Source organism: Narcine bancroftii, chromosome 13 (assembly GCF_036971445.1).
Source record: "Narcine bancroftii isolate sNarBan1 chromosome 13, sNarBan1.hap1, whole genome shotgun sequence".
NCBI classification, from domain to species: Eukaryota; Metazoa; Chordata; class Chondrichthyes; order Torpediniformes; family Narcinidae; genus Narcine; species Narcine bancroftii.
Window position 1 is genome coordinate 77,995,725 of NC_091481.1, and position 26,514 is coordinate 78,022,238.

The 26,514-nt window shown below is 50.6% G+C and overlaps 2 protein-coding genes across 2 annotated transcripts in view; one reads left to right on the forward strand and one right to left on the reverse strand.

The window, feature by feature from the left end:
* Positions 1–8,763, reverse strand: part of LOC138748555 (cytochrome P450 2C18-like) — a 34,300-nt gene extending 25,537 nt beyond the window's left edge. The window contains exon 1 of the mRNA XM_069908959.1: positions 8,439–8,763. Within this exon, the coding sequence (XP_069765060.1) occupies positions 8,439–8,621 (183 nt within the window). The 5' untranslated portion in view covers positions 8,622–8,763. The remainder of the gene's footprint in view (positions 1–8,438) is intronic.
* Positions 8,764–9,312: 549 nt separating this feature from the next.
* Positions 9,313–26,243, forward strand: LOC138749044 (homeobox protein goosecoid-like). The gene is made up of 3 exons (XM_069910077.1): positions 9,313–9,646; positions 21,397–21,602; positions 24,932–26,243. Exons 2-3 carry the CDS (start codon positions 21,429–21,431, stop codon positions 25,064–25,066), a joined length of 309 nt encoding a protein of 102 aa, XP_069766178.1. The 5' UTR covers positions 9,313–9,646; positions 21,397–21,428; the 3' UTR covers positions 25,067–26,243.
* Positions 26,244–26,514: the final 271 nt, after the last annotated feature.

Below are 26,514 nucleotides of genomic sequence, written 5' to 3' on the forward strand. Positions count from 1 at the left end.
AGATCTGCAGCACTGTACCACCTGCTCTTCGTAGCAATCGGCTTGCAATCCAGAGACAGATTTGGGAAGAGAGGTGGGGGGGTTGATATTAAGTGTGGAGAGGCTGCATGTGGGCTCAGATTTTAATGGCCCTCCATTTCAAACCGTTATGGGAGGGAAGGAGGGGACCAGAATACTTCAAGGTCACACTTTTAAGGTGGCGCAAGAAGACCCAATAGTACTGGAGCGCATAAATCATTAAGCACATACAACCGAAGTTTACAAAATTCCCCCCCTTCAAAAGACAAATGTACAGTACAATTTTCTTGAATACGAGTTGAGTGTGAATGAGACACTAAAAATATACAGTAATTGGAAGGATGCAGTTTAAGTTTGTATTCCTGAACAGTCTGAGAGTCTATGAAACTTTCTATAGAGCCAATGTCAAATAAACGTCTAGGTGAGTGTCCCGTTTACCTTGACGGTCACCACAGAGTTGATGTGGTCTGTCTTGGTCCAGAACCATCCATACTAGGACCCCGGAGACTCCGTAGTCCTCCTTGCTTAAGTCTTCCCCTCCTTCCTGATGAGCTGGCCAGCAAGATGGCATCGACCTCGTGGTGCGGCAAGATGGCTGCCTTTCCTCCTCCTCTGACAACAATGGCATCAAATTCTAATTGCAGCAATATGGCCGCCGAGCCTTTTCCAACTGCCACCCTCCGGCGAGGAGCGCAACAGGTAGGCTCTGGCGAGTTCGGGGCTGAGGGAGATGGCTTGGGGCTGGAGTCGGAGCCGGGAGCTAGGCAGGCTGTGGATTTCCCAAGGGTTTCCTTTGTAGGAAGAGTGCAGGTGAAACACTAGTTTTAATAGACTGGTATACAGCTAGGCTTTGAGGCCTTGGTTTTGGCTCTGTACAAGCCTAGGCCAGAATGAGGGGGAAGGGATCCCCCGGGCTTATATACAAGGTCACCAGGTGAGCCATCTGGTGACCTAGTGGTGTAATGACATCGTGCATGACATACCACCACATTCACCACCCCTTAAAAAATTGTGACTGACCCCCCTCCTCACCCCCTCTGTCTCTTTGCACCCATTCATAAGTACAGTATTTGATGCAGTTTCCTCTTCCTTCTGGACCTTCGGGGAGCCAGGGTGGGGGAGGTGGGGAGTGCCAGGGCCTAGGGGCCTTGGCCCTGGGCAAAGGTATGGTGTGTGGGTGCAGGGCTTTCTGCCCATGGAGGTGTGTTCGTCTGCCGCTCTTCATGCTGCTCCATGGAGGTCCGCGATCCTCCCGCGTCGACCGTGGTTCCTTGCTGCTGATCCTCCGGAGCCTGTGGTGCTCCTGCATTGTCTGCTGTCCCGTCCTGCCGATCTGTAGCTGTCTGTAGTTCTTCTGCGCCACCCATATCTCCTGCCGGTGAGAGGTCCCTAGTGGGCACCGAGTCTTTCCGTCCATCCTCGAACACGACGTAGGTGTAGTGAGGGTTCGTGTGCCTCACTTCCATGGGCTCCACCAGCGGGTCCATCCCGTGGTGTCTGCAATGCTTGCAGAGGAGCGCAGGTCCCGGCAACATCAGCCATCTGGGCAGCACAGTGCCTGTCGTGGCTTTCCTCGGGAAAGAAGAGATACGGTCATGTGATGGCACGTTAGTGACGGTACACAATAAAGAGCGTATGGAGTGAAGAGCCTCCGGTAACACGTCTTGCCACCTTGCTACTGGTAAGTCCTTTGCTTTGAGAGTTAGCAGAATCGTCTTCCAGGTGGTGGCAGTCTCCCTTTCTACCTGCCCGTTCCCCCTAGGGTTGTAACTCGTAGTGCGACTGGTCGCAATGCCTCTATCCCTGATGTACTGTTGGACCTTGGTGCTCATGAAGGCAGCACCCACATCCGTGTGTATATAGCTAGGGTACCCACACAAACTGAATATAGATTGCAGGCACTTTATTAGTGTGGCTGCGGTGACAACAGGACATGGGATAGCAAAGGGGAACCTTGAGTGCTCGTTGATAGCGTTTAGGAAATAAATGTTCCTGTCATAGGACAGGAGTGGGCCTTTGAAGTCAAAGCTAAGCCGCTCGAAAGGCCTGGTAGCTTTTATTAAGGGGACACTGTCTGGCCGGTGGAACTGTGGTTTACACTCCGCACAGATGGGGCAAACCCTGCTTACCGTCCGTACCTCCTCCACTGAGAATGGGAGGTTTTGGGCCCTGACAAACTGGAAGAGCCTCATGACTCCCGGGTGGCCCAGCTCATTGTGCAAGCTCTGCAGCTGGGATATGCGATTAAGGGCTGCACAAGTGCCCTGGACAATGCTCATTGAGCATTGAGCATTGAGCATTGAGCCTCCCTGGACGGTATCAGATTTCGTAGCTGTACATCGACAATTCTATCCTCCAGCATAAGATTTTATCATTCTTTATCTTCCTCCTGTTCTGGTTATCGAATTTGAATGCCATGGATCGTTGGTCTGTGACAAGGGTGAAGCGTTTACAGGCCAGAAAATGTCTCCAATGCCGCACTGGGCCTCCTTCTCCACTGTCGAGTGTCTTACCTCAGACCCCTGGAGGGTCCGCGAGAAAAAGGCCATCGGCCGCCCCTCTTGATTCAGGGTGGCCGGCAACACCACGTCTGAGGCATCAGTCTCTACCTGAAAAGGGACCGTCTTGTCAATGGATCGCAGAGTTGCCTTCGCTATCAGATCCCTGATCTCTTTGAAGGCTTTGATAGCAGCAGGGCTGAGGGGAAAGGTTGAGGCCTTTATGAGTGGCTGGGCCCTGTCGGCATAATTGGGGACCCACGGCGTATAGTATCCAAACAGCCCCAGACACCTCTAATGTCTTTTGAGAATGAGGGATGGGGAGGTCTAGCAGCAGGCGCATGCGGGCCGGGCCCGGGCTGATTTCCCCGTTCTGCACCACATAGCCCAGGACCACTAACCTCCTGGTGCTAAAGACACATTTATCCTTATTGTACGTTAGATTGCGGCCCTTTGCTGCCTGAAAGAAACGTTGAAAGTTAGCATCATGGTCAGCTTGTGAGTGGCCACAGATCGTAACATTGTCCGGGTGGGAACACCACCTTTAAGTGGTACTCGTCCACTATGCGGTCCATCTCCCGCTGGAACAGGGATACTCCATTGGTGATACCAAAGGGGAAGCGGAGGAACTGGTACAACCTGCCTTTCACTTCGAATGCTGTGTATATCTATCACTCTTTCTAATAGGCAACTGGTGGTACGCTGCCTTGAGGTCGATAGTGGAGAACATTTTGTACTGGGCAATGCTGTTTACCATGTCCGCGATAAGCGGAAGCGGGTATGCATCCAGCTGCGTGAATTTGTTGATGGTCTGACTATAGTCTAGACCACCCGTCTCTCCTCCCCGGACTTCACTACCACTACTTGTGCTCTCCGGGGGCTGGAACTCTTTTCTATAATATTCTCCTGCAGGAGTCTATGGACTTCTGCACCGATAAACTCTCTGTCTTTTGGGCTGTACCTCCTGTTCTTGGTGGCCACCGGGGTGCAGTCAGGCGTGAGGTGCATGAAAAGTGGGGGCTCTATGTTCAGGGCCATGAGGTTGCAGTAACGCTTCCTTCTAAGGATTAATGCGGGAAGCGGCCCATCGTGAACCATTGTGATGCTTTTCAGTTGGCACTGAGAATCCAACCCCAGCAGCACTGGAGCACAGAGGCGTGGGAGCACCAGCAATTTAAACTCCTCATATGCCGTATCCTGGATCTCCAGAGTGACCCTGCGGAAGTGGTTCCCCTTAGTCACATGGTCGTTAGATGCCATTAGGATCTGATGGTCATTGGGATACGCTTTTAACACGAGGTGTTCTACCAACCCTTGGTCTATAAAGCTCTCTGTACTCCCACTATCCACTGAACAATTTACAGTAGCCCCGTTAACCTTAATACTAATGGTCGCATCCAATAGGTCATGCGGATTTGCCTGATTCAGACGTAATGAGGCCAGCCTGGCGCTTCCTCTATTCTGGTAGGAGCTTTCATCCCAACCTCAATCATAGTACTCGGTACCAAAGCTGTCAACTGGACGCTGTGTCCTCTGCCCGGCGTCCCAAGATGGTCGACAGCACATGGCACTCTGCTTCGTCTTGCCTGTGGGGAAAGGAAAAGATCTTTCCCACCTTTCATTTGCTTGAGAGAGGGCTTTGGCAGGACCCTTGAGGCTTCTGCATACTTTTGCATAATGCCCCTTCTTTCGACACCTTGAGCAGTCCTTCTCCTTTGCTGGACAGTGGGTTCTGCTGTGCTTTAGCTGCCCACAAAAAACCCACTTGGAATGGTCTAATGAGGCATTTGCTGTGGAATGTTGCCCTTGTTCACCCATGCACTTCTCCCTGTAAGTGGCCCACGAGCCCGGCTCAGTGTACTTCTCTAGCTCCCTCCTAAAGTCCTCCAGAGCCTCCACAATGGTTTCAGCCTCATCTAGCCTCATTGTCCCCTTTTCCAACAGCCTCTGTCTTATCTGCGTTGACCTGACCCTAGCTACGATTCTGTCCCTCACCAGGTCATCTGCGTACTCTTGGACAGATACCATCTTAAAATCCTCGCCAAATCCTTTAGCACGAGTATAAAGTCTCTAACAGATTCCCCTGCTTGCTGCGACCTGGTCATGAGTCTGTGCCTGGAGTGCAGCTCACTGTGCCCCCTATTATAATGTCTTTGCAGAGTGTCCATTGCTCCCCGGTATGACTTGGCGTCCTGAATTAACGAGTACAAATGATCTCCCAGCTGAGCCAGCAGTAGCATCAGGATTTCCTCCACTGATGCTCCCTCTACCCCCGCGTAGTTTAAAAAAACCTATACCACCAGCCGAAATGCGTGCTCGCACCAGGGGTTCTTGGATCCAGCTCAAGCTTCTTTGGCCACAGTACCTGGCTGAGCCTCAGCTTGTGGTTCGATAGCTGGGGGGTAGGCGCTTGCTGGGCCTGATCCCTCTCGCATGTGGTTGCTCACCCCTGCGGAGACGTGGGCCCCCTCCAGGGAAATCGGAGACGATTGGTGGTGGCTCTGGGGTAACAGCCCGTCCCCCTCTGATCCTGCCGGTAAACCGTGGTCAGCAAGGCAACTTGCCGTATGCCCTTCACCCGTGTCTGGCATGACTTTTCCTGCGTGCTGCCCCAGCTGATCCTGGTCCCAGTGAGTTCGTGAACAGGTAAGGTACTCTGCCACTCATTACCTGTCCTGGGGTGTTTCTGACCCCCTCCGAAATCCACCACAACTGTGGGGTGGGCTCCCCCCCTCGCTCTCGATCCCAATCTCACAGCTTTCTGGTTGGTCTGCTTTCGGCTGCACGTGTGCAGGGCACGTTTGCATTCCTGGCTCCCTGAGTCGAATCTCAGCTGAGTCGAGGTCTAGTGGAGCATCCATTCTGGAGATGTATAGCAGTCTATTAAATTGTAGGGTACTAGCATCAAACCACACGAGGCAGAGTCCAGGGTAGTTTTAATAGACTGGTATACAGCTAGGCTTTGAGGCCTTGGTTTTGCCTCTGTACAAGCCTAGGCCAGAATGAGGGGGGAAGGGATCCTCCCGGGCTTATATACAAGGTCACCAGTTGAGCCACCTGGTGACCTAGTGGTGTAATGGCATCATGTATGACATACCACCACACCCTTCACGTGGCAGACCCTCGCCCAGTGTCCCCTCTTACCGCAGCTGGAGCAGACGGAGTCCTTAGCTGGGCATCGAGAGCGAGGATGCTGGCATGTACCAAAGAAGAAGCACTCGCTCTCACCTCCTGGTGCTTGCTAGTGACCACTGGCAATGAGGGATTCTGCCAGATGATCTGGATGGTCTGCTCAGGCAACCACCCCACATGATCCATCAAGTCATTGTCTCACTGAAGGACGTTCCATGCTGACCACTGCCTGATATCCTTGTGATCAAAGTTGTTTATCTGGAAAAACTATTCCAAAAAACAATAGGTGGAGTGGCAGAGTCCAGTTGACTGGGACATTGCGCGGCAAGGTGACCAGGGCCGATCCTTCACAACACCTGGGACAGGTAGAAATTAAGCACATAGCACCACTCAGTACCCTCGTACTTTAGTTCCATGCACAGCCAGGTGCAGCTACGCACGAAGGTGGTCTACAGGGCCACTTTGGGTACAACCTTACTCCAGTTGGCAACTCTTTGGACTCTTCTTGTATCCCCATAAGATCCGGAACACTGCTCTGGTGATCTACAGGAGGATGGGTCACACTATGGGTGTCGTTGATGAGAAGAGTATCAGGTTCGGTGGGTTCACAGAGAGATGAGTCTGGGCAAAAGTGTTACAATCACCCGTAACTTTTATTAACACACCCGGAAACAAATGGGAGAAGGTGAAACAGAACTTGATCACTATTCCACTTAAGCAACGATATAGACATTCACCTCTGACTTCAGTTAAACCTATACTCGACCCACTCACGCATTACAAACAGGGACTTTTACATGCACACCCGGTTCCTTGACCAGCAGGGTTGCGGCTCTCTGCGAGTGCTGACCTATTGCAGTACTAACGGCTCAGCTTTCCTGTGACACCTCCAGTGATGTCCACAGTAACGACCTGGCATGTAGGGATGTCTGGGGTTTAGACCACGAGGCAGAGAGAAAGAATGTGCTATGCACTTGTGTTATAAACAGTGCTAATCTGTGTTCTAGCTAATAGTGACCCTGAGTGATTTGAATTAGCCAACGGCAAGGTGTCCAATCTTGATTGGCAGGTGATGTGACTTCTGAATATGTTTCATTCGGGGAGGAAACGTGACCACCTGTAGTATATATGCTCCTGACAGGCAGGGGGGCCACGTTTCCTCCACACTGGGCCACATGCAGCAGTACCGAGAGCATCTCGTACTTTTGCTGTCCACAACGACCAATTTTTGTTGCATGTCTCAGCCCCTCCAAACCAGATCCCCAGCATCTTCAGGTGGTCAGATCTTACTGTGGAGGATATGATGAACCAGTCGGGCCAGTTAACAAAAACATAAAAGAGATAAATATTATTAATGGTATTTAATAATTTTTATGCAGGGGTTCCCTGAGACATGAAAACTATTTCAAGGGTTCCACAAGGGTAAAAAGGTTGAGAAATGCTGGTATAGATATTTAGATTCAGTCAAAGAAATTCTGTGAAAAGCGATCACCCTGTCATTGTTACAGCACAGCTCACAATGTTTAGAAGAAACTGTTATCTGGGGTCTCAGTGAATCACCATAATTTGTGCAACCAAGCCTGGCAGCCCCAGAAATATCTCAGGACCAACCAGAGCCTTGGGCAGAATAGCTAAGCTCAGTCACGCCAGTGAGAGGACATCTACTTCGCCATCTTCTGCATCCCTATACTTGCGCGGAGGATTGATTCTTCTGTTCCACACATATTAAGCACAAGTACAACGAAGTAGGCGCAAAGTAAATGAAAATCAAGTCAGTGTACGGTGCTGGGAATGTGAACTAAATAGAAAACAGAAACTATTGGAGTTGAGCATGTCTGGCAGAAAGTGAAAGTGTTCGTGTTTTATGTCCAGGACCTTCATCAGATCACTTGCTGTATTTCGTAAGGGTGTTTGGGTCCCCGGGGGCTGACAACTCCAATGTAGCACCAAGGGAGAAATAGAAACCGAAGGCCTGTCTGTTTTCAAGTGAATGTGCCCAGTCGCTTGAGAAGAAGAGTAGGGACGTTCTTTCCAGGAATAAGGGCCCAAATAGTTACTCCTCATTTAACTCTGCTGTAAACAAATCATCTGGTCATTTTTAAGTTGCTGCGTGTAAGCTCTTGTCTACAAATTGTCTGCCTTACTTTCCTTATTATAACAGAGACATATGAACATACCTAAAAACATACAGTTCATTTGGAGCCAGTGTCAGCTGTCAATAAGATCGTGTGATCTAAATGTAGCTTGAACTCCACATTCCTGCCTAACTCAAGTAACATTTCACCCATTCACTTGTCTACTTCTGCCTAAAAATATGTTCACTCTCCTTCTGCCACCCTTCAAGAAAGAGAGTTACAAAACCTCATCACCTTCTAAGAGAAAACTTTCTTATTTTAAAAAGTGGCACCAAATTCTGGATTTCCCTCAAAGAGGAAAGCCTTCTCTCTGAATTCACTTTGTCAAGGCTTATTGGCATCTCATGTTGCCGTCGAATCGCTCCTCACTCGTCCAGTTTCCAACAGATACAAGTCAAGCCTGTCCAATGTAATACAACCTCCCCTTCCCAGTCCAGTAAACCTTGGAACAGCTTCTTACATCCTTCCTTAAGAAAAAGAAAACCTTTCTTTAAAAAGCACTTCATTGGTTCCATTGCACCTTGGGTCATCCTGTCAGAAATGGCCTCTTGTGTGAGCTCCACAAAGGAGGCTGGTGTGAAAGATTGATATCGCAGGTTGATGAAGACTTTTCTGAATTGTTCGGCAACTTTAAAAATGCACGAGTTGCTCTTACCTTGATGAGGGTTTTGTGTGGAGCGCGCAAGTCCATTTGGAACAAGTTGCCGACAATGGGCCAAGCAAGAGGACCTGGGGGAAGCCTCCCCTTGTGCGGCTGGTCTCTTTTAAAGAACCACACAATGAACAGGATACTGAGCATAATAACAAGCAAAGTTGTTCCTGAAAGACTTAAATCCATGGTGTCCGACAGGAGGAGGGAAGACTGCTAGAAAAACAAAAAATGGATTACAGACACCAGAACCTTGAGCAAAGAATTCCTGGATCAACTCAGCAGGTCAGTCAGCTTGGGTAGAAATGGTCCGTCAATGTTTCGGGTCCAGATCCTTTATGAAGACTAAAGGGAATGAGGTGATATTACGTATTTAACATATCCCTGTAAATTATTGCAAAAATACCCATTTATAGGTTTAATGGTTAACTGTGTGATTTTTCACATTGCCAAGAGGTAGTTGAACTATGCTAAAGGTTTAAGTGAAAATGAAATATTTTGATGGAATAGATGTTTGCCGTGAGGCAGTTCAGAACCCTGGGCCAAAAATAAGACAGAACATTTTTAGTATTCCAAGACAACCTGTGGCTGTTCACTGAAGATTGTCCAACAAGAATTGACACTGAGACTTGAATATACAACGAGAAATTCTGGAGAAAATTCTTCTCTACACAATCATGAGAATATGGAATTTGCTTATTGGAAATAGCAGAGATGGGTGTAAGCAAAAGCGAGAAAAACAAGATTGGGTGGACTGATTAAATGGGCAGATTGCATGCAGTCAAATTCCATACAATTCCAAACCAGTTAAGCGAGCTTGAGCAAAAGGTTGCTGTCAAGGGCACACTGGCTCCTTAAAGGCAATTCAACGGATGGCTCATTGAGCAAGACTTGATATAAAAAAACTGGCAGCAATGTTTAACCAATGCAATAATTCAAAATGCAAAATAGATGAACTCATTAAACCATGACAACAGAAAGTAGAGAGAGAGGGGCCCAGAGGTGATAGGACACCTTCAGTTCCTCCTGGAATTCTTGGTTCGGTAAGACTGCAGTTGACTCTCGGACTCAGACCTGGGGAGCACCAAAGGCCGTTGACCGTTCAGTCAAGGTGCAGCGAACTCCACACTCAGTGAAGCTGGCGGTGCAGAATAAAAATCCTGACATCCTCTGGAGCCCTGATGGCTCCCGCCCGCCGCCCCTGCCTTGATGGGGTGAGTGGGGGAGAGGGATGAGTGGGGAGGGGTGAGTGGGGGAGAGGGGTGAGTGGGGGAGAGGGGTGAGTGGGGGAGAGGGGTGAGTGGGGGAGAGGGGTGAGTGGGGGAGTGGGGGGAGGGGTGTGGGGGAGTGGGGTGAGTGGGGGAGAGGGGTGAGCGGGGGAGTGGGGGAGAGGGGTGAGTAGGGGAGAGTGGTGAGTGGGGGAGAGGAGTGAGTGGGGGAGAGGGGTGAGTGGGGGAGAGGGGTGAGTGGGGGAGTGGGGGGAGGGGTGTGGGGGAGTGGGGTGAGTGGGGGAGAGGGGTGAGCGGGGGAGTGGGGGAGAGGGGTGTGGGGGAGAGGGGTGAGTGGGGGAGAGGGGTGAGTGGGGGAGAGGGGTGAGTGGGGATGAGTGGGGGAGAGGGGTGAGTGGGGGAGAGGGGTGAGTGGGGGTGAGTGGGGGAGAGGGGTGAGTGGGGGAGAGGGGTGAGTGGGAGAGAGGGGTGAGTGGGGGAGTGGGGTGAGTGGGGGTGAGTGGGGGAGAGGGGTGAGTGGGGTGAGTGGGGGAGAGGGATGAGTGGGGAGAGGGATGAGTGGGGGAGAGGGGTGAGTGGGGGAGAGGGGTGAGTGGGGGTGAGTGGGGGAGAGGGGTGAGTGGGGGAGAGGGGTGAGTGGGGGAGAGGGGTGAGTGGGGTTGCGGACTGACGGCGTCATTGGCCCGTCCCCCACCTGCCGCTTGCTGCGGCTGTACATTCAGGACAGGCGGCGGAGCCCAGTGCTCCGCCAATTATTCTTCCCCGAGAAGGGTTGGAATCGGCCCCTCTGAGTTGGTTGTGGTGTATACAGAGAGGTACGTCTTTAGGCGTAATGGGGAAGAACCTCCCGCCTTTCCAGACGACTGTTTTCCCTGCTTGAGAGTGCCTAATGAAGGCTGCCTTGCGGAATGAATCTGAAACATAGGTAGATCGATTTTTAAACAGTTGGGGGATTAAGGATTGCAGGGAAAAGGCAGGTAAGTCGGGGCGAGTCCACGGCCAGATCAGCCACAATTTTATTGATGGAGGAGCAGACCCAAAGGGCCAGAAGGCCGACTCCTGCTCCTATTTCACGGGCTCTCTGCATCAATTCCAAAAAAAAATAAACTTCTGCTGAAACCCTGCACAAAAATTTTATAGACAGTCATTTTGGGGTCACCCCCTCCGATGGTGTCACCCATTGTGGTCCGCACCCCCCTAGTGACCCCAGTGACTCATTGAATTCCCTGAACACTTTTGACAGGATTATATTGGGTGATTAGTCTAGAGCCCACATGATCCTCTTCAGGGGCATTCTGGATGACAGATTACGTGGGCTTCAGTCAAAGAAATAGATGCTTGAATATTTGCATGGGCAGATTCAGAAGATGCTGAGCTAAATCCTTGTTAATCTTGTCAGTCCACAGGTTGCAGGGAGTTGGTGGGGTGGGGGGGGGGGGGCTTGTTTCCTGCGGATTTGCCAATATTCATGCTATTAACCACATTCCTGTTGCCTGTGTGTTCTTAGCATTTGTGCTTTTAAATGATATGTAAATCTCACTCACTCAGACTTCAATAGTTTCCACCAGATGGGATTTTAAAGCCAATTCTGAGCCCTGAAATACACATTTTTCACCTTGACTAGCTCCCCTTCACAATATCCGACAGTTTCAACGCTGGTGGGGGGGTGGGGGGGGAGTGACTCCATGAGTTACCACACTGGGTGACACCCATCCTATTGACTCCACTGGATTGTTCTGTTTTTTTGCTGGTAACCCAAATTTTCCCCCAGCTGTCCGCGTTCACGTCCTCATGCTGGAATTGATGCTGAGAGCCCGTGAAATTGGAGCAGGAGTCGGCCTTCTGGCCCATTGGGTCTGCTCCTCCATCAATAAAATTGTGGCTGATCTGGCCGTGGACTCGCCCCTACTTACCTGCCTTTTCCCTGTAATCGTTTCACAATTCAAAGGATCGGATGAGTGCAAAGAAGAGAGACAAAAAAAAATCAAAATTGTCAGGAGCTGTTGGCTCAAATCAGACCTTTGGTTGTTAAGGCACCCACCAGCCACAGCTGGCTGTAGAATCCCTGTTCGAAGACTCGTAGTAGGAAACACCGAAATGTTGGAGGAGCTCGACAGGTCGTGAAACACGGAAGTCTGCAGACGCGGTGACTTTAGACACAGGAGGAACTCGGCAGGTCTCGATAGATAACCGACGATTTAGGCTTGAGACATTTCTCATCCCTTGAAGAAGGGCTCAGGCCTGAAACGTTGATTTTTTTTAAAAAACCTTCTGAGTTCCTCCAACCTTTCTGCGGACTTGCGGGTTTCACCGCAGAGGTGTCTTATTGTCAAGTAATAGTCAAGTCTATTTGTAGAGCTCGTGGAAAGAACCAAAGACTTGTTGATCCAAACCAAGGCTTTTATTAGGAAAAGACAGGAGCTCTTCACAGGTGGCCGACCAGTCCGGAATGATCCGACCTGGCTAGGGACACAACCCTTTAAGACCCAGACAGTAGGCGTGGCTAAGCTCTCAGCTAATCGCTGTAAGCACAGTCTAGATACTGTAACTATATACACTATATACATTGGTGATAGATCTGTACGTTCACACTATTGTTATCTGATTGTACAATGGAACAGCGTTCTCCGGTCCTCGGTGCAAAGCACACAGACACATCACGCACAGACAGACAGAGACGCAGGACAAGCATTCGCATATACTAATAAATAAATAAATAGGTCTCAGGTGGTGGGTGCGAGCGGTTCCTTTGGTCGTTCACCGTTCTCGCTGCCCGTGGGAAGAAGCTGTTCCTTAGCCTGGTGGCGCTGGCTCTGATCCTCCCGCATCTCTTCCCCGACGGGAGCAGCTGAAAGATGCTGTGTGCAGGGTGGAAGGGACTTTGTGTGCCCTCTTCAGATAATGATCCCGGTAGATCATGTCGATGGGGGGGGCGGCGGGGGGGGGGGGAGGAAGATTCCAATGATCCTCTCTGCCACTCTTATGGTTTATGGGTCGACCTCAGAAGCAACCGTACCCCACGGTGATGCAGCCGGCCAGGACGCTCTTGACAGAGCTCCTGTAGAAGGTTGACGTGATGGGGGGAGCCGCCTCAGTCTTCTCAGGGAGTGCAGTCGCTCTTCCACCTTCCTGACAAGTGAGGAGACGTTGAGTGTCCACGATAAGGTCGCTAGTTCATTGATGAGGCCGACGACTGTCGTGTCAAAACACAGAAACGCTGGAGGAACTCGGCTGGTCTCGCAGCACCCATAGGATTTAAAGATATATCACCAACATTTTGGGTCTCATGCCTCGAAGGTGGGCTCAGGGCTGAAATGGTTAAATACCTCAAGTCAAGTCTATTGTCATCTGACAAGTACAACCTGACGAAACAGCGTTCTCCGGTCCTCGGTGCAAAACACGCAGACACACAACCAGATTGAACACACAAACAAACCATGCATATACTGGGCAAGAACTTTATCTCTACAAATAAATAAATAAATATTGTTTCAAGAGAGCCTCGGAGGGTGAGTGTGAGCCGTTCCTTTGGTCATTCAGCGTTCCCGCTGCCCGTGGGAAGAAGCTGTTCCTCAGCCTGTTGGCGCTGGCTCTGATCCTCCCGCATCTCTTCCCCGACGGGAGCCGCCGGAAGATGCTGTGTGTGGGGTGGAAGGGGACCTCAACAGTTTTGGGCGTCCTCTTCACACTACCTCTTTACCTCCTACGATGCTGAGGGATCTGCCGAGTTCCTCCAGCATTTTGGTATTTTGACTACAATCCCAGCATCTGCTGGCTTTCATGCTTCACCTCAAAGGCTCCTTTTATGTCACGTTGGCACATGAGTGATAGTTAGAGGGGGGCATTAGCGTGTGGGGGGGGGTCGTTCAGCAGGGGGGTTCTAGCGGGGAGCAGGTGGAGAATCAAGTTAGTGACGTGGGAGGGGGTGGGGTGGGCGGTCTGACAGCCAGTGACGGCCACGACCGTATGGGGCGGGCACCGCACCTCGCTGGGGGGGTGGGGTGGGGAATGCCCCCTTGGCACCAACCCAGCCTCATTAAAATGTACTTGGTGCAACTGGTCTGTGGTGGCAGCTCTCTGCAGGAGTGAATGGTACACTTCTGCATTTCCCAGCACCAACTGCAGAGCGCGCAAGATGCAGATTGGAGAGTTAGGAAGGGATTTGGAAATAAGGGTGGGTGAGAAATTGGGTTTTAACTGGGAATTTTTGGGAGATCAGCAGGGAGGTAGTTGCAGATGCTAATCTGCTCATTATCACGACACTGATTTTTTTGTGGGAGCTCTGTTGAGGGCTTCATGGCTACTATTCATTCCTTGCGAAGCACGCTGGGACGCCCCGAGGCGACGAAAGTTCTGCTATCAACTCGCTCACTAATTTGTCCCGGTCCCATTGCATTTGCAAACCACGGATCTTGGAAAAGGAGGCCTGATCAACACTGCTGTTTACACAATGTCAAACTGATGTCTTCTCCAGCCCCTTCCCCCACCTGTGTCCCTGCTCCATCTGTCCCCAGCTGAGGGCAACTTCCAGAGCAGAGGGCCTCCAAGGGCTGGCTATGTTAATGGCACCACCTGACACCTTTTGTTTGCCTTGACTACTCATCTCAAGTTTGCCAGACTCTCCAATGAACACCTTTCACAAGATCCACATCCTGGAATTTTGTGCCAGACAGAGATCTTTAACACTGGTTGGAAGTCATCATTAAATATACACAGAAGGCAAGGTACTTGTGCATTGGGGCACCCCATAATAATTATGCTTGCCTTAGTCCAACCAATACCAGAGTTTCATTACTGGAAATCTTTTCTCCAAACTCCAAATACAGCAGGACTGCCCTTGTTTCACATCAAGCCCAAAACCACTGAATCAAACTCATCCCATCTCCAGCCTCCTAGAGAGGCCATGGATGAGAGTTCATTGCACAAAGCACAGATGCAACTCGCAGATACAAACGCCCCCCCCCCCCCCCACACTGTGGGGACTGATAATAGGGCTGTGGGGAAAGAGAGCGGGGCAGTGGGATCAGTATGGGGACGTCCCGCGTTGGCTGCCCCGGCTCTGACGGCCGGCCGCCCCAACCCTGACAGCCCGAAGGGACAGGAGGCAGAGTGCGCTCTGAGGCGCCTCCCGTGCAGCTGTCCCTTTCAGGTGGCCAGCGCTAAAGTGCAATTCACAAGTCCGCTTCAGCTTCTGCAGGTGTATTCTTAGCGGAGAATACACCTGAAGAAGCCAACAGACACTACCTCGCTTTCTCTTTTTTTGCACAAAATTTACAGACATGCAATTTATATCATTTTTGCCCCTGTAACACACAATATACTACTGCCCCAAAACACCAACATTCGTGACACTTGTTCATGACATTAAATTCAGATTCTGACTTTGAAATTAAAGTGGCCCAATTAACCAGCACTTCTTTGAGATGTGAGAGGAACACCCGGGGAAACCCACGCAGTCACTGATCGACATGCAAGCTCCACTGAACAGGATTGAACCTTTAGAACGCTCCAGCACAGAAAACCTCAGCCCTTCCTGTCTGTGCCAAAGTATCATTCTGCTAGCCCCCCTGACCTGCACCCTCCAGACCTCTCCCATCCATGTATCTATCCAATTTATTCTTGAGAGTGAGCCCCCATTTACCACGCCAGACAGCAAGCTCGTTCCACACTCCTACCGCCCTCCCCCTGATGTTCCTTCTAAACCTTTCCCCTTTCACCCTGAAGCCCTGTATCAAACCCAGAGGCTTTGAGGCAGTAACTCTCCCAGCTGCACTCCTGATGTTGATCGAGAGAAAAGCATGAGCTGGAGGTCACCAGGAAGAATGACGGTCGTGAGATCCTTTATCATCCACCTCGGAGAGCATCCAGTTTCCCATTTGCCAGGGAAAACTAGAGGGCACAGATTTAGGGTGAGAGGGGACCCAAGGGCCACACTTTTCACACAAATGCTGGAGGAACTCAGCGCAGCGTCCATAGGAGGTAAAGATATGTTACCAATGTTCCGGGCCTGAGCTCTTTTAAAAAAATTTATTTAAATGTAATTTTTCTTTTTAAATATCTTTATTAAGTTTAATTTAAAAAAAAGGCACATATAGATCTAATAATATTTGACAGAGTACGAGAAAAGACAAAAAATGTGAACATTTCAAATAACAACCTTGACTAAACATAATATAAATTGTGGACACCATTCAGATCAAATCCATTATATCTAAAACAAAGAAAAATAGGAGGGGAAAAACTCTAATAATCAAATCCCTCCCTCTAAAGAAGGCAAACTTGCATATCTAATAATACATAGGGAACGAAAGACAACATTGGGAAACCAGGCAGCGCTGTTTAGGACCATCCAGACACCCTAACTCGTTAAATTATGGTAACATTCCATGAAAGGGCCTCACACCTTTTGCATTATGTCTGATTTTTCTTCTCTAAACTGAGGCAGGACATGACCTCCTGCAACCATTGAGCATAAGTGGAGCGCTGTCTTTCCATTTCATCAGGGTTGCCCATCCAGCTATCAAAGAGGTAAAAGCTAAAATTCGCTTCAGAGATGAAGTCAACAATATTTCCTATTCTTGGGGAAATTAAGGGGCAAGGTTCTAATTTGACATTAAAAATGATCAATAAAGTTTGAAAGTAATTTTCCCAAAAATGTTCTAAACTAGGGCAAGTCCAGAAAAAATTCCAATGAGGCCTCAAAAATTTTACATTCAACACGAAATGAAGCAATAACAGAATAGAAGCGAGATGGTTTAACTTTAGGTATATGCACTCTGTGTACAACTTTAAATTGCAACAATGCCATGCACAGAATGAAGATTCATTAATCAAATTGTGAACAATGTCCCCGACTTCATCTGGAAGTGACAAATCCAAGGCATTTTACTCTTGATCTCAACTAGATCAACTAGCGAAACTGTTCTCCAATCCATCAAATTACACAATTGATACTGAGTCTCGAAGAGGAAAAAATGAAAGTCAAAGAGTAAATCAAGAATATTTGGGGGAGTTTGGACTGAATAAAATGTCTGACTTGCAGATATCTGGAAAAAAAAACTACTGGGTAATTTAAATTTTACCCTCAATTTTTCAAAATTATTTTGAATAAAAAGATCTTTACTATTTTTAATTCCCAGTCTACACCACCGTCTGAGACGTGCATCTGATAAAGAAGGTTTAAAAAAAGATTAATTAATAATAGAACTACCTGGAGAAAAGCTATTGATTCCAGAATATTTCCTAAATTGTGCCCATTTTCTCAACCCATGTCTCATTATCGGATTACTTGTTAATTTAGTAAAAAGGTAAAGGGAATTGATGCCCAGGAACATAGGTAATAAAATCCTGGAGATTTGGCCTCGGCAGGGGATCCGACATATTGAGGATTGCTACGAGGGGAGACAGCTTATGTCCTTTGAGCAACTAAAGGGTAAATAGGATTTGTCTTATGGGACCTTTCACTGTTTCCTCCGGTTAAGATCATTTCTAAGTAACAGGTGGGGCCCTACAATGACCCCACCTACACCTAGCGAGGTTGAAGGGATGCTTCGACTGGGAAACGCACCCAAATTTTTTTCAAGAATGTACCCAGTATTCCCAAGGTGAGAGCCCCAAGCAAGGGGCTACACAGATCAAGAGAGAGATGGGAGTCAGACCTGGGCGTCACAATTGACGAGAGATACTGATTGGACTGGTGTAGAGACAGTTATTAGTTCCCGATACAGATTGGTTCAATACAACTTTCTGCACCAGGTCTACCTCACTCCGCAAAAGATTCACAAGGCCAGAGACATTTTTCAGGCGTGGAGTGGCGCCAGGAGCATTTGTTCATGCAACCTGGTCCTGCACAAAGGTTGCCCCATTTTGGCAGAATTCGGGCGACATACTAACCAGGATAACGAAGGTGACCTTCCCGCTGGATCCAACGTTGTATCTGCTGGGGAAATTAACCAAATTCAATGAAGATCTGGAAGTCTGACTCCCCTCTTCTCGTCAGTACGTGGACAACCGAGATGCACAACTGCATCCCCATGGGGAAAAACACGTATAATCATATCTGACGTGCAGCTGTAACCAAAACCCCGACAAAAAGAGATTTACCAATAGATGGATAAGGGGGCAGCTCCATGGCCTGTTTCTATGCTGTTCAATTTTAGGATTCTAACAAAGGGCCACAGCTACTTAACAGCAGCAGCGCAAGTAGGTGAAGACAACGTATGGCATTCTTGCTTCCACTAGTGGGGGACCATACACCAGGAGATGTAGTAGCAATACCGAGTCTCTCCTACTCAACGAGAGCAAAGAGGGTCACATTGCAGCAAAATAAACCTTTGGTTCGGCTGCACCTGGAGCATTGAGCACATTTCTGGTCACCTCATCGTGGGAAGGAATGTGATTTACCGGAATACTGCCTGGATTACAGGGTATGTGCTTTTCAGAGAAACTGGACAAACCTGGGTTATTTGCTCTGGGGGTTGGGGTGGGGGGGGGGGTGGTGAAGGGAAAGTGTGTGGGTGGTGGACAATAGGAATTTTTTTATATCCAGGATAAAATTGTCACATATTTAAAGTTAGGGGAACATCTTTTTTTTTTAAATTTTTTATTTTTCACACCATAAATCACATTAGCCATGAACATCCCCACACTGTATATGTGTGAAAAAGAAATAGAGAGAAAGTGTGTGAGAGAGAGAGAGAGTGAGAGAGCGAGTGAAAGTGTGTGTGAGAGAGAGTGAGATAGAAAGTGTGTGTGAGTGTGTGTGATAGAGAGTGAGAGTGTGTGAGAGAGAAAGTGTGTGTGTGAGAGAGAGTGTGTGTGAGAAAGTGAGAGAAAATGTGTGAGAGAGAGGGAGAAAGTGTGAGAGAGTGTGTGTGTGAGAGTGAGAGAGTGTGAGAGAGAGAAAGTGTGTAAGAGAGAGTTAGAGAGTGTGTGTGTGTGAGAGAGAGAGTGTGTGAGAGTGAGAGAGAGAAAGTGTGTGAGAGAGTGAGAGAAAGTGTGTGAGAGGGAGAGTGAGAGAGTGTGAGAGAGAGAAAGTGTGTAAGAGAGAGTTAGAGAGAGTGTGTGTGTGTGAGAGAGAGAGAGTGAGAGAGTGTATGAGTGTGTGAGAGAGTGAGAGAAAATGTGTGAGAGAGGGAGAGAAAGTGTGTGAGAGTGTGTGAGAGAGAGAGTGTGTGAGAGAGAGTGAGAGAGAGTGTGTGAGAGGGAGAGTGAGAGAGAAAGTGTGTAAGAGAGAGTTAGAGAGTGTGTGTGAGAGAGAGAGTGTGTGAGTGTGTGAGAGGGAGGGAGGGAGGGAGAGGTGGGGAAGGGCTGCCAGGAGTAGTGAGAAAGGAGATACAATAGGAGTCCTTAAGAGGCTTCCAGATGGACACAGGGACTGGGAATCTCGAGCAGGCGGAGATTTTCTCTGTGGCTGCGGGAGGCAAATGCGCGGAGCGTCTCTTTTGCTTCTCCTTCTCGGGCTGTTTGCCCTCGCGGTGGAGAAACAGATCGTGAACGTCACCTTTCTGATAAATGTTTTCTTGCCTGACAACAAAGGAACCTGGCTCCTTTGTTGAATTGGAGCATCGGGTCCAGCACCGATAGGATGGGCTGAAGAGGCTGCTCCCCTCCCTCAGACCCCCCCCCCCCCAGTGACTGTGAGGGTCTGTGACAGAGACCCACAGGAGAAGGACTTCAATCCAAAGTAAAAGACCCCCCTCTTCTCTGCCACTGTTATTTACTTTTTTAAAAATTGGCTTATTGAGAGAAATGTGATTTCCAGCCAATTTTCTGCCCTTGTCCAGTCTCCAGCAATGAATGTGGTGATATGTGGTCATGACAATGAAACCTGGTGCTGCAATTACAAATGAGAGGAGCAATTCCTTTTCAAACCCCAGTGGTTTATTCTGACATCCTGTCTGACCTGTGAAGCAATATACATTGCCCTGAATAATAGATCACTTGCTAACTTCGGGATAAAGCAGCCTGTTGATATGGAACCTGGTCTTTGTCCACAAAGGAGGAGAATTATCAGATTCCCTAATTGCTTCTGGATGAGGTGTTGCCCACCCCTTAAAATACACACACTGTAGATGGCCCCAACCATGGCCTTCACAGCTTGAAGTGTCTGATAGTTGTGAATACACAGAACATCTCCAAGATAACTGACCAGGGTCATAGTTTGAGGGATATAAACCCAGAGAAAGCATTTCCCCTCTCCTAAACTCTCCTGTCAGTTCCTGAGGGTCTGCAGCTGCCTGCCCCTCAGATCCCCACCCCACCACACCCACCCATGTCTGATTTCAGTATCGACTCCATCCTATCCAGGGGAGACAGACCTGCTTGCAGCTGTTTCCTCTGGCCCTGTCAACCTCTCCTGCTGCGCCCCGCAAATGGTTTTGCGGCCAGCCCCTGTGGCTTCGGTGGCGCCGGGCTCTCTGCGGCTCCCGGATCGCTGACCGAGGACCTCCACCTTGGCTACGGGGAGAGACTGTGCTGCTCCGCTTGCAGCCCCAAGCCCCAGGCCCTCTGCTGCCCAGGGCCGTCAGGTAAGGACCGGGAGCTTGGGTCTGCTTCTCATCTGGGAGTGGATTTGAATGGGGATCCTTCTGATTGACAGAACCTGTTAGGAAGCCGGAATGTAACCTCTTGCCTGAAAGGGAATGATTCTGACACGGTTCCCAACCTGGTTAGTGTTACAGTCCCAGCGACGTGGGCTCGACTCTGTCACTGTCTGTAAGGAGTTTGTACGTTCTCCCCATATCCACGTAGGTCTCCTCCCATGTGCCAAAGAGTAATTGGTGTATCTGGGCAGCACAGGCTCGTGGGCTAGAATGGCCTGCACTGTATCTCGAAAGAGAAGTTCTCCAATCCCTCTGTGCTCTGGTTGATCTCCCACTCCGACTTCTGGAAAACCCTCCCTGAATCTCTGGTCCCTCTTCCTTAAAGCTGCTCTGTGAAATTAGCTCCTTCCCCTGTCCCTTCCTCCCCACCCCCACCACCATCTGCCTGTTTTTGCTCACAGGCCTGAAGCATTGGGAGCCAGGAATGCTGCGTGACCCACACCATCAGCATAAGCTGGATGGGAGAGGTCTGGAGGGGAGGGGGGGGGGGGGGTTGCAGTTGGAACCCGACAGCTCAGAAAACAGGCCATTCAGCCCTTCTAGACTGAGCTGAAAACATCATACCCCACCCAGTCCATCATCAAATCAGACTCCTCGACAATAAACTCAATCACTTTATTGATGTTTCTCTCTCTTAAGTTTCTTTATTTGCTAACGTGTATATATTTTCACTACGAAGTAAGTGATCGTTCTACTCGCCCGCGGAGACAAAGAATCTCAAGGCTGTATGCGAGGTCATTTACATTTACAGCTCGGTGACAGGCCCTTCCGGCCCACGAGCCTGTGCTGCCCCATTGCACCCAATTAACCTACAATCCCTGGTCCGTTTTGAACTGTGGGAGGAACCTCCCCCCCCCCCCCACCACCACCACCCCCGGAGGAAACCCACGGGAAGAACTCATTACCAAATGTCCCGCCCCACACAATAAATCTGAGATGCAAGAGCAGTAGGCGGCCCTTCGGCCCGTCGAGCCTGCTTTCCCCCCATTCGTTGGCGGACCTGCTGGGTCTCTCCGGGACCCAGACTCTCGCCCGCCGGGGAGTTCTGCTGGGCTGCTCTTCCTGCCCAACCCAGTGCGCTGGATCATTTGCCCTGGCCAACGTGAACCCGTTTCTCACCCCCTCCTCCAGCCGCAGCCCTGGACGTGGCCACCCTGCGCCAGATGGGGCTTCACCTCCTGTCTCAGGCTCGGAAGAGGAGGCGGAGACACAGGACAGTCTTCACCGAGCAGCAGCTGGAAGATCTGGAAGACCTCTTCAGCGTGTCAAGGTACCCGGACGGCAGCGCTAGAGAGGAGTTGGCCAGGAAGACCCTCCTCTCCGAGGAGACCATCAAGGTACGTGGTTCCCAGTCAAAGCATTTCCACTCAGGTGGTGGGTCCGTTGCAAAGAGACAGTCCCCTCCATCATGTTCTTCCTCCCCTTGATTTGCCCCCCACCCCCGGGCTCCACACTTTTAACTTTACAATCAAACAATTCACATGATTAAATTGCACATCCCAGATTTTATTCAAGGTTATTTGTACAGATAGAAATGACAACCTTCCCCTTCAGTGAATTAACCATACCTGAGAACTCACAAACAAGCCCAAACGTGGTGGGGCCCTGAAATGAGCGGACAACGAGCTGTAATTCCCACCCACCTTGAATAAAATCTGGAATGTGCCCTTCAATTACGTGCCAGTTGTTGGGACAGTCCTTCTCCGAAACATTATGGGGGACACTGGAGATGAAAGACAAGCATTACCCTCGCACCTGTCACATCCCCTTTCGGTGCACCCCAAAGCAGTTGACCCCCAAGTGTAGCTTCTGTTGAGGGAAATGTGGCACTCCACTCGTACATAGCAAGATCAGAGGCTTCACCCGAGAAGCTGCGCCCGGTGTCCTAGCCAATCTCTCAGAGGCTTCACCCGAGAAGCTGCGCCCACTGTCCTAGCCCATCTCTCAGAGGCTTCACCCGAGAAGCTGCGCCCACTGTCCTGGCCCATCTCTCAGAGGTTTCACCCAAGAAGCTGCACCTAGTGTCCTGGCCCATCTCTCAGAGGCTTCACTCAAGAAGCTGCGCCCAGTGTCCTGGCCCATCTCTCAGAGGCTTCACCCGAGAAGCTGCGCCCACTGTCCTGGCCAATCTCTCAGAGGCTTCACCCGAGAAGCTGCACCCACTGTCCTGGCCCATCTCTCAGAGGCTTCACCCGAGAAGCTGCGCCCACTGTGCTAGCCCATTTCTCAGAGGCTTCACCCGAGAAGCTGCGCCCACTGTCCTGGCCCATCTCTCAGAGGCTTCACCTGAGAAGCTGCGCCCAGTGACCTGGCCCATCTCTCAGAGGCTTCACCCGAGAAGCTGCGCCCACTGTCCTGGCCCATCTCTCAGAGGCTTCACCCGAGAAGCTGCACCCACTGTCCTAGCCCATCTCTCAGAGGCTTCACCCGAGAAGTTGTGCCCACTGTCCTGGTCCATTTCTCAGAAGCTTCACCCGAGAAGCTGCGCCCACTGTCCTGGCCCATCTCTCAGAGGCTTCACCTGAGAAGCTGCGCCCAGTGACCTGGCCCATCTCTCAGAGGCTTCACCCGAGAAGCTGCGCCCACTGTCCTGGCCCATCTTTCAGAGGCTTCACCCGAGAAGCTGCACCCACTGTCCTAGCCCATCTCTCAGAGGCTTCACCCGAGAAGCTGCGCCCACTGTCCTGGCCCATCTTTCAGAGGCTTCACCCGAGAAGCTGCACCCACTGTCCTAGCCCATCTCTCAGAGGCTTCACCCGAGAAGCTGCGCCCACTGTCCTGGCTCATCTCTCAGAGGCTTCACCCGAGAAGTTGTGCCCACTGTCCTGGTCCATTTCTCAGAGGCTTCACCTGAGAAGCTGCGCCCAGTGACCTGGCCCATCTCTCAGAGGCTTCACCCGAGAAGCTGTGCCCACTGTCCTGGCCCATCTCTCAGAGGCTTCACCCGAGAAGCTGCGCCCACTGTCCTGGCCCATCTCTCAGAGGCTTCTCCCGAGAAGCTGCGCCCACTGTCCTGGCCCATCTCTCAGAGGCTTCACCCGAGAAGTTGTGCCCACTGTCCTGGTCCATTTCTCAGAGGCTTCACCTGAGAAGCTGCGCCCAGTGACCTGGCCCATCTCTCAGAGGCTTCACCCGAGAAGCTGCGCCCACTGTCCTAGCCCATCTCTCAGAGGCTTCACCCGAGAAGCTGCGCCCACTGTCCTGGCCCATCTCTCAGAGGCTTCTCCCGAGAAGCTGCGCCCACTGTCCTGGCCCATCTCTCAGAGGCTTCACCCGAGAAGCTTCGCCCACTGTCCTGGCCCATCTCTCAGAGACTTCACCCGAGAAGCTGCGCCCGGTGTCCTGGCCCATCTCTCAGAGGCTTCACCCGAGAAGCTGCGCCCAGTGTCTTGGCCCATCTCCCAGAGGCTTCACCCGAGAAGCTGCACCCACTGTCCTGGCCCATCTCTCAGAGGCTTCACTCAAGAAGCTGCGCCCAGTGTCCTGGCCCATCTCTCAGAGGCTTCACCCGAGAAGCTGCGCCCAGTGTCCTGGCCAATCTCTCAGAGGCTTCACCCGAGAAGCTGCGCCCGGTGTCCTGGCCCATCTCTCAGAGGCTTCACCCGAGAAGCTGCGCCCACTGTCCTGGTCCATCTCTCAGAGGCTTCACCCGAGAAGCTGCGCCCGGTGTCCTGGCCCATCTCTCAGAGGCTTCACCCGAGAAGCTGCGCCCACTGTCCTGGCCCATCTCTCAGAGGCTTCACCCGAGAAGCTGCGCCCAGTGTCCTGGCCCATCTCTCAGAGGCTTCACCCGAGAAGCTGCGGCCGGAGTCCTGGCCCATCTCTCAGAGTCTTCACCCGAGAAGCTGCGCCCGGAGTCCTGGCCCATCTCTCAGAGGCTTCACCCGAGAAGCTGCGCCCAGTGTCCTGGCCCATCTCTCAGAGGCTTCACCCGAGAAGCTGCGCCCACTGTCCTGGCCAATCTCTCAACTACTGCTGCTCAAACCTCAAAGTCTCAGGATATCGCTTTGCTCTTTGGGAGATCCCTGTTCATGTGTTCATGATTCCAGAATCTTCTATTGTAAAACAGAGAATGTAATAAGAGTGGAGATTTCCTTTAGTCTGCTGGAAGGCAGACAAAGATTCACCATCAGCAGAAATTGCCTGGCACCCCTTAGAGACGAGAAGCAAAAGAAAGATTCTACCCTCCCCCCCACCCACCGAGTCACTGAGTGTCCACGGATTCCCCTCCAGCCCTCCCTCAGCCTCAAGAGTCCAGCCCAAACCCAAGTTCCAGGTCCAAACCTCCGACACAATCGTGAAGCCCTCGCAGCCTGGTTCCCCTTCAGCCAGTTCCGCGCCAGTCTCCTGCAGGTTCGCAGGTTGGTGCGAGTCCCCTGACTCCAGTTCCCAGCGGCCTGCGCGGGTTCCTCGCCTCGAGTTGCCCAGCAGCCTGCTGGCTGTGGGTGGACTACAACAGTGACCTAATCGCCTAAAAGGGTGTTTGAACACACTGAAGTGACGGAGAAGGTGGTGGGCAGGTCGGCCCTCCTGAGGGTTGGTGACTCGGACACTGCGGCACTCCCTCTATCCAGCGAGAGATCCTGGAGTTCCAGTCCCAGAGCGTACCTCCTCGCTTCTTCCCATTGCTGAGCTCTTCCTCCTAACGCTCCTTGTTTCCACGTAGGTCTGGTTCAAAAATCGACGGGCAAAGTCGAGGAAACAGAAGGCGCTTGCCCGAGGGAAGATGGCCAATTCGAATGTGTGTGACTCAATGGAAGGAGCGGGCAAGCCCTCCAGCCACCCCAGCGTTGCTTCATGACAACAAGAGACTGGATGTACACCCACCTCCCACCCCCCACCACCCAGTTTGGTTCGCAGCCTGGTGTAAATATTAGAGATCAAATCATTAACGTACATTTCCAAAACATTTATTGAGGAGTTAGCGCAGAAGTCTGCATACCCTAGAAGAAAATTCCTCAACAAAACCTGATTGAAGTGACAAGATGTCCGCTCTCCAGATTGGGGGGCATTGGTGATAACTCCCAGCTCTGTCCAAAGTTCGAATCCAGGCCAAATGGTTCTACTGTCACACGCGAACCTGCCTCACGCCTGTGCAGAAACACAAAATCTGCAGACGCTGGGGTCTTGAGCAGTCGAGGAATGGGTGGAGGGGCTCAGTAGGCCAGGCGGTGGATGGGTAGAAGTGGTCAGCCGGCGATTCAGGTCTGGACCCCCCCCCCCATCAAGACTGACCATCTGCAGCCACCGACACTTGTTCCCCTGCGGTCTGTCTCAGTCACCCGCAGATCAAAAGCTTCTCCAAACTCTGTGGGACCCACGTTTGAATCCTCTGGAACCATACAGGATTATGAAAAACCTGGTATTTATATTTTGAGTAAAACATTTATTCATAGCTGGCACTGGTGAGAGAAATCAGTGATCATAGTTCAGTGATTAATTATCCAGAGCCCTGGATTGGATACCAGAGTTCAAATCCCACTAGAGCAGTGGGGCTTTGAAATTAAATAAATCTAATTGAAAAGCTATCCTAGTAACGGAGATTGTGGTTGTAAAAACCAATCTGGTTCATAAATATCCTTTAGAGCACCCATTCTCAACAGGGTCGTAATTCCCCACCCTCCTTTCCCGGAGGGGGGGGGGTGTGGACACAATATGTAAGAGGGACCACAGACTGGAATCATAAAATATTTTTGATGTAGTTGGTAGGGGAGAAGAACGGAAGAAACCAACTAAACAAGGGCTTCACAGGGAAGGGGGCCAATAAACTTTGACCAGGATCCTATTAGGGCCAAAGGCTATAAAGGTTGGGAATGGCTGGTATCGAGGAGGTGATCCTTTATGGACTACGTGCAGACCCACCACTGTGCTTGACCCTCTCATGTCCCTTCATTCAGAGCAGATAAAGGATTGACAACTCAAGCTGATCTTGTAACACCCATCCTGGAAAATGAATTATAATATTTTTAAAAATATCATCTCTGGTGGGAATTGGTCATTTTTTTTAAGATTTAAATCTAGCGTGTGTCTGCACATGGGCATGGGCACCAGTGTGTGTTGGGCGTGTGTGTGTGCGTGCTGGGGGTGCGTGTTGGGTGTGCATGTGCATGTTGAGTGTGCATGCATGTTGGGTGCATGCGTGTGTGACCACAGAAATTCACACTCATTTACAGCACAGAAGGCAGCCATTTGGCCCATTGTACCTGTGCCAACCCACCTATTAACAACAGATTAATCCAGATGCCCGGT

Bases quoted from the DNA above. Each gene is read 5' to 3' on its own strand.
- LOC138749044 (XM_069910077.1), top strand. From the start codon at position 21,429: ATGGGGCTTCACCTCCTGTCTCAGGCTCGGAAGAGGAGGCGGAGACAC. The intron at 21,603-24,931 runs GTACGTGGTTCC...GTTTCCACGTAG, and splicing joins TCTCCGAGGAGACCATCAAG to GTCTGGTTCAAAAATCGACG.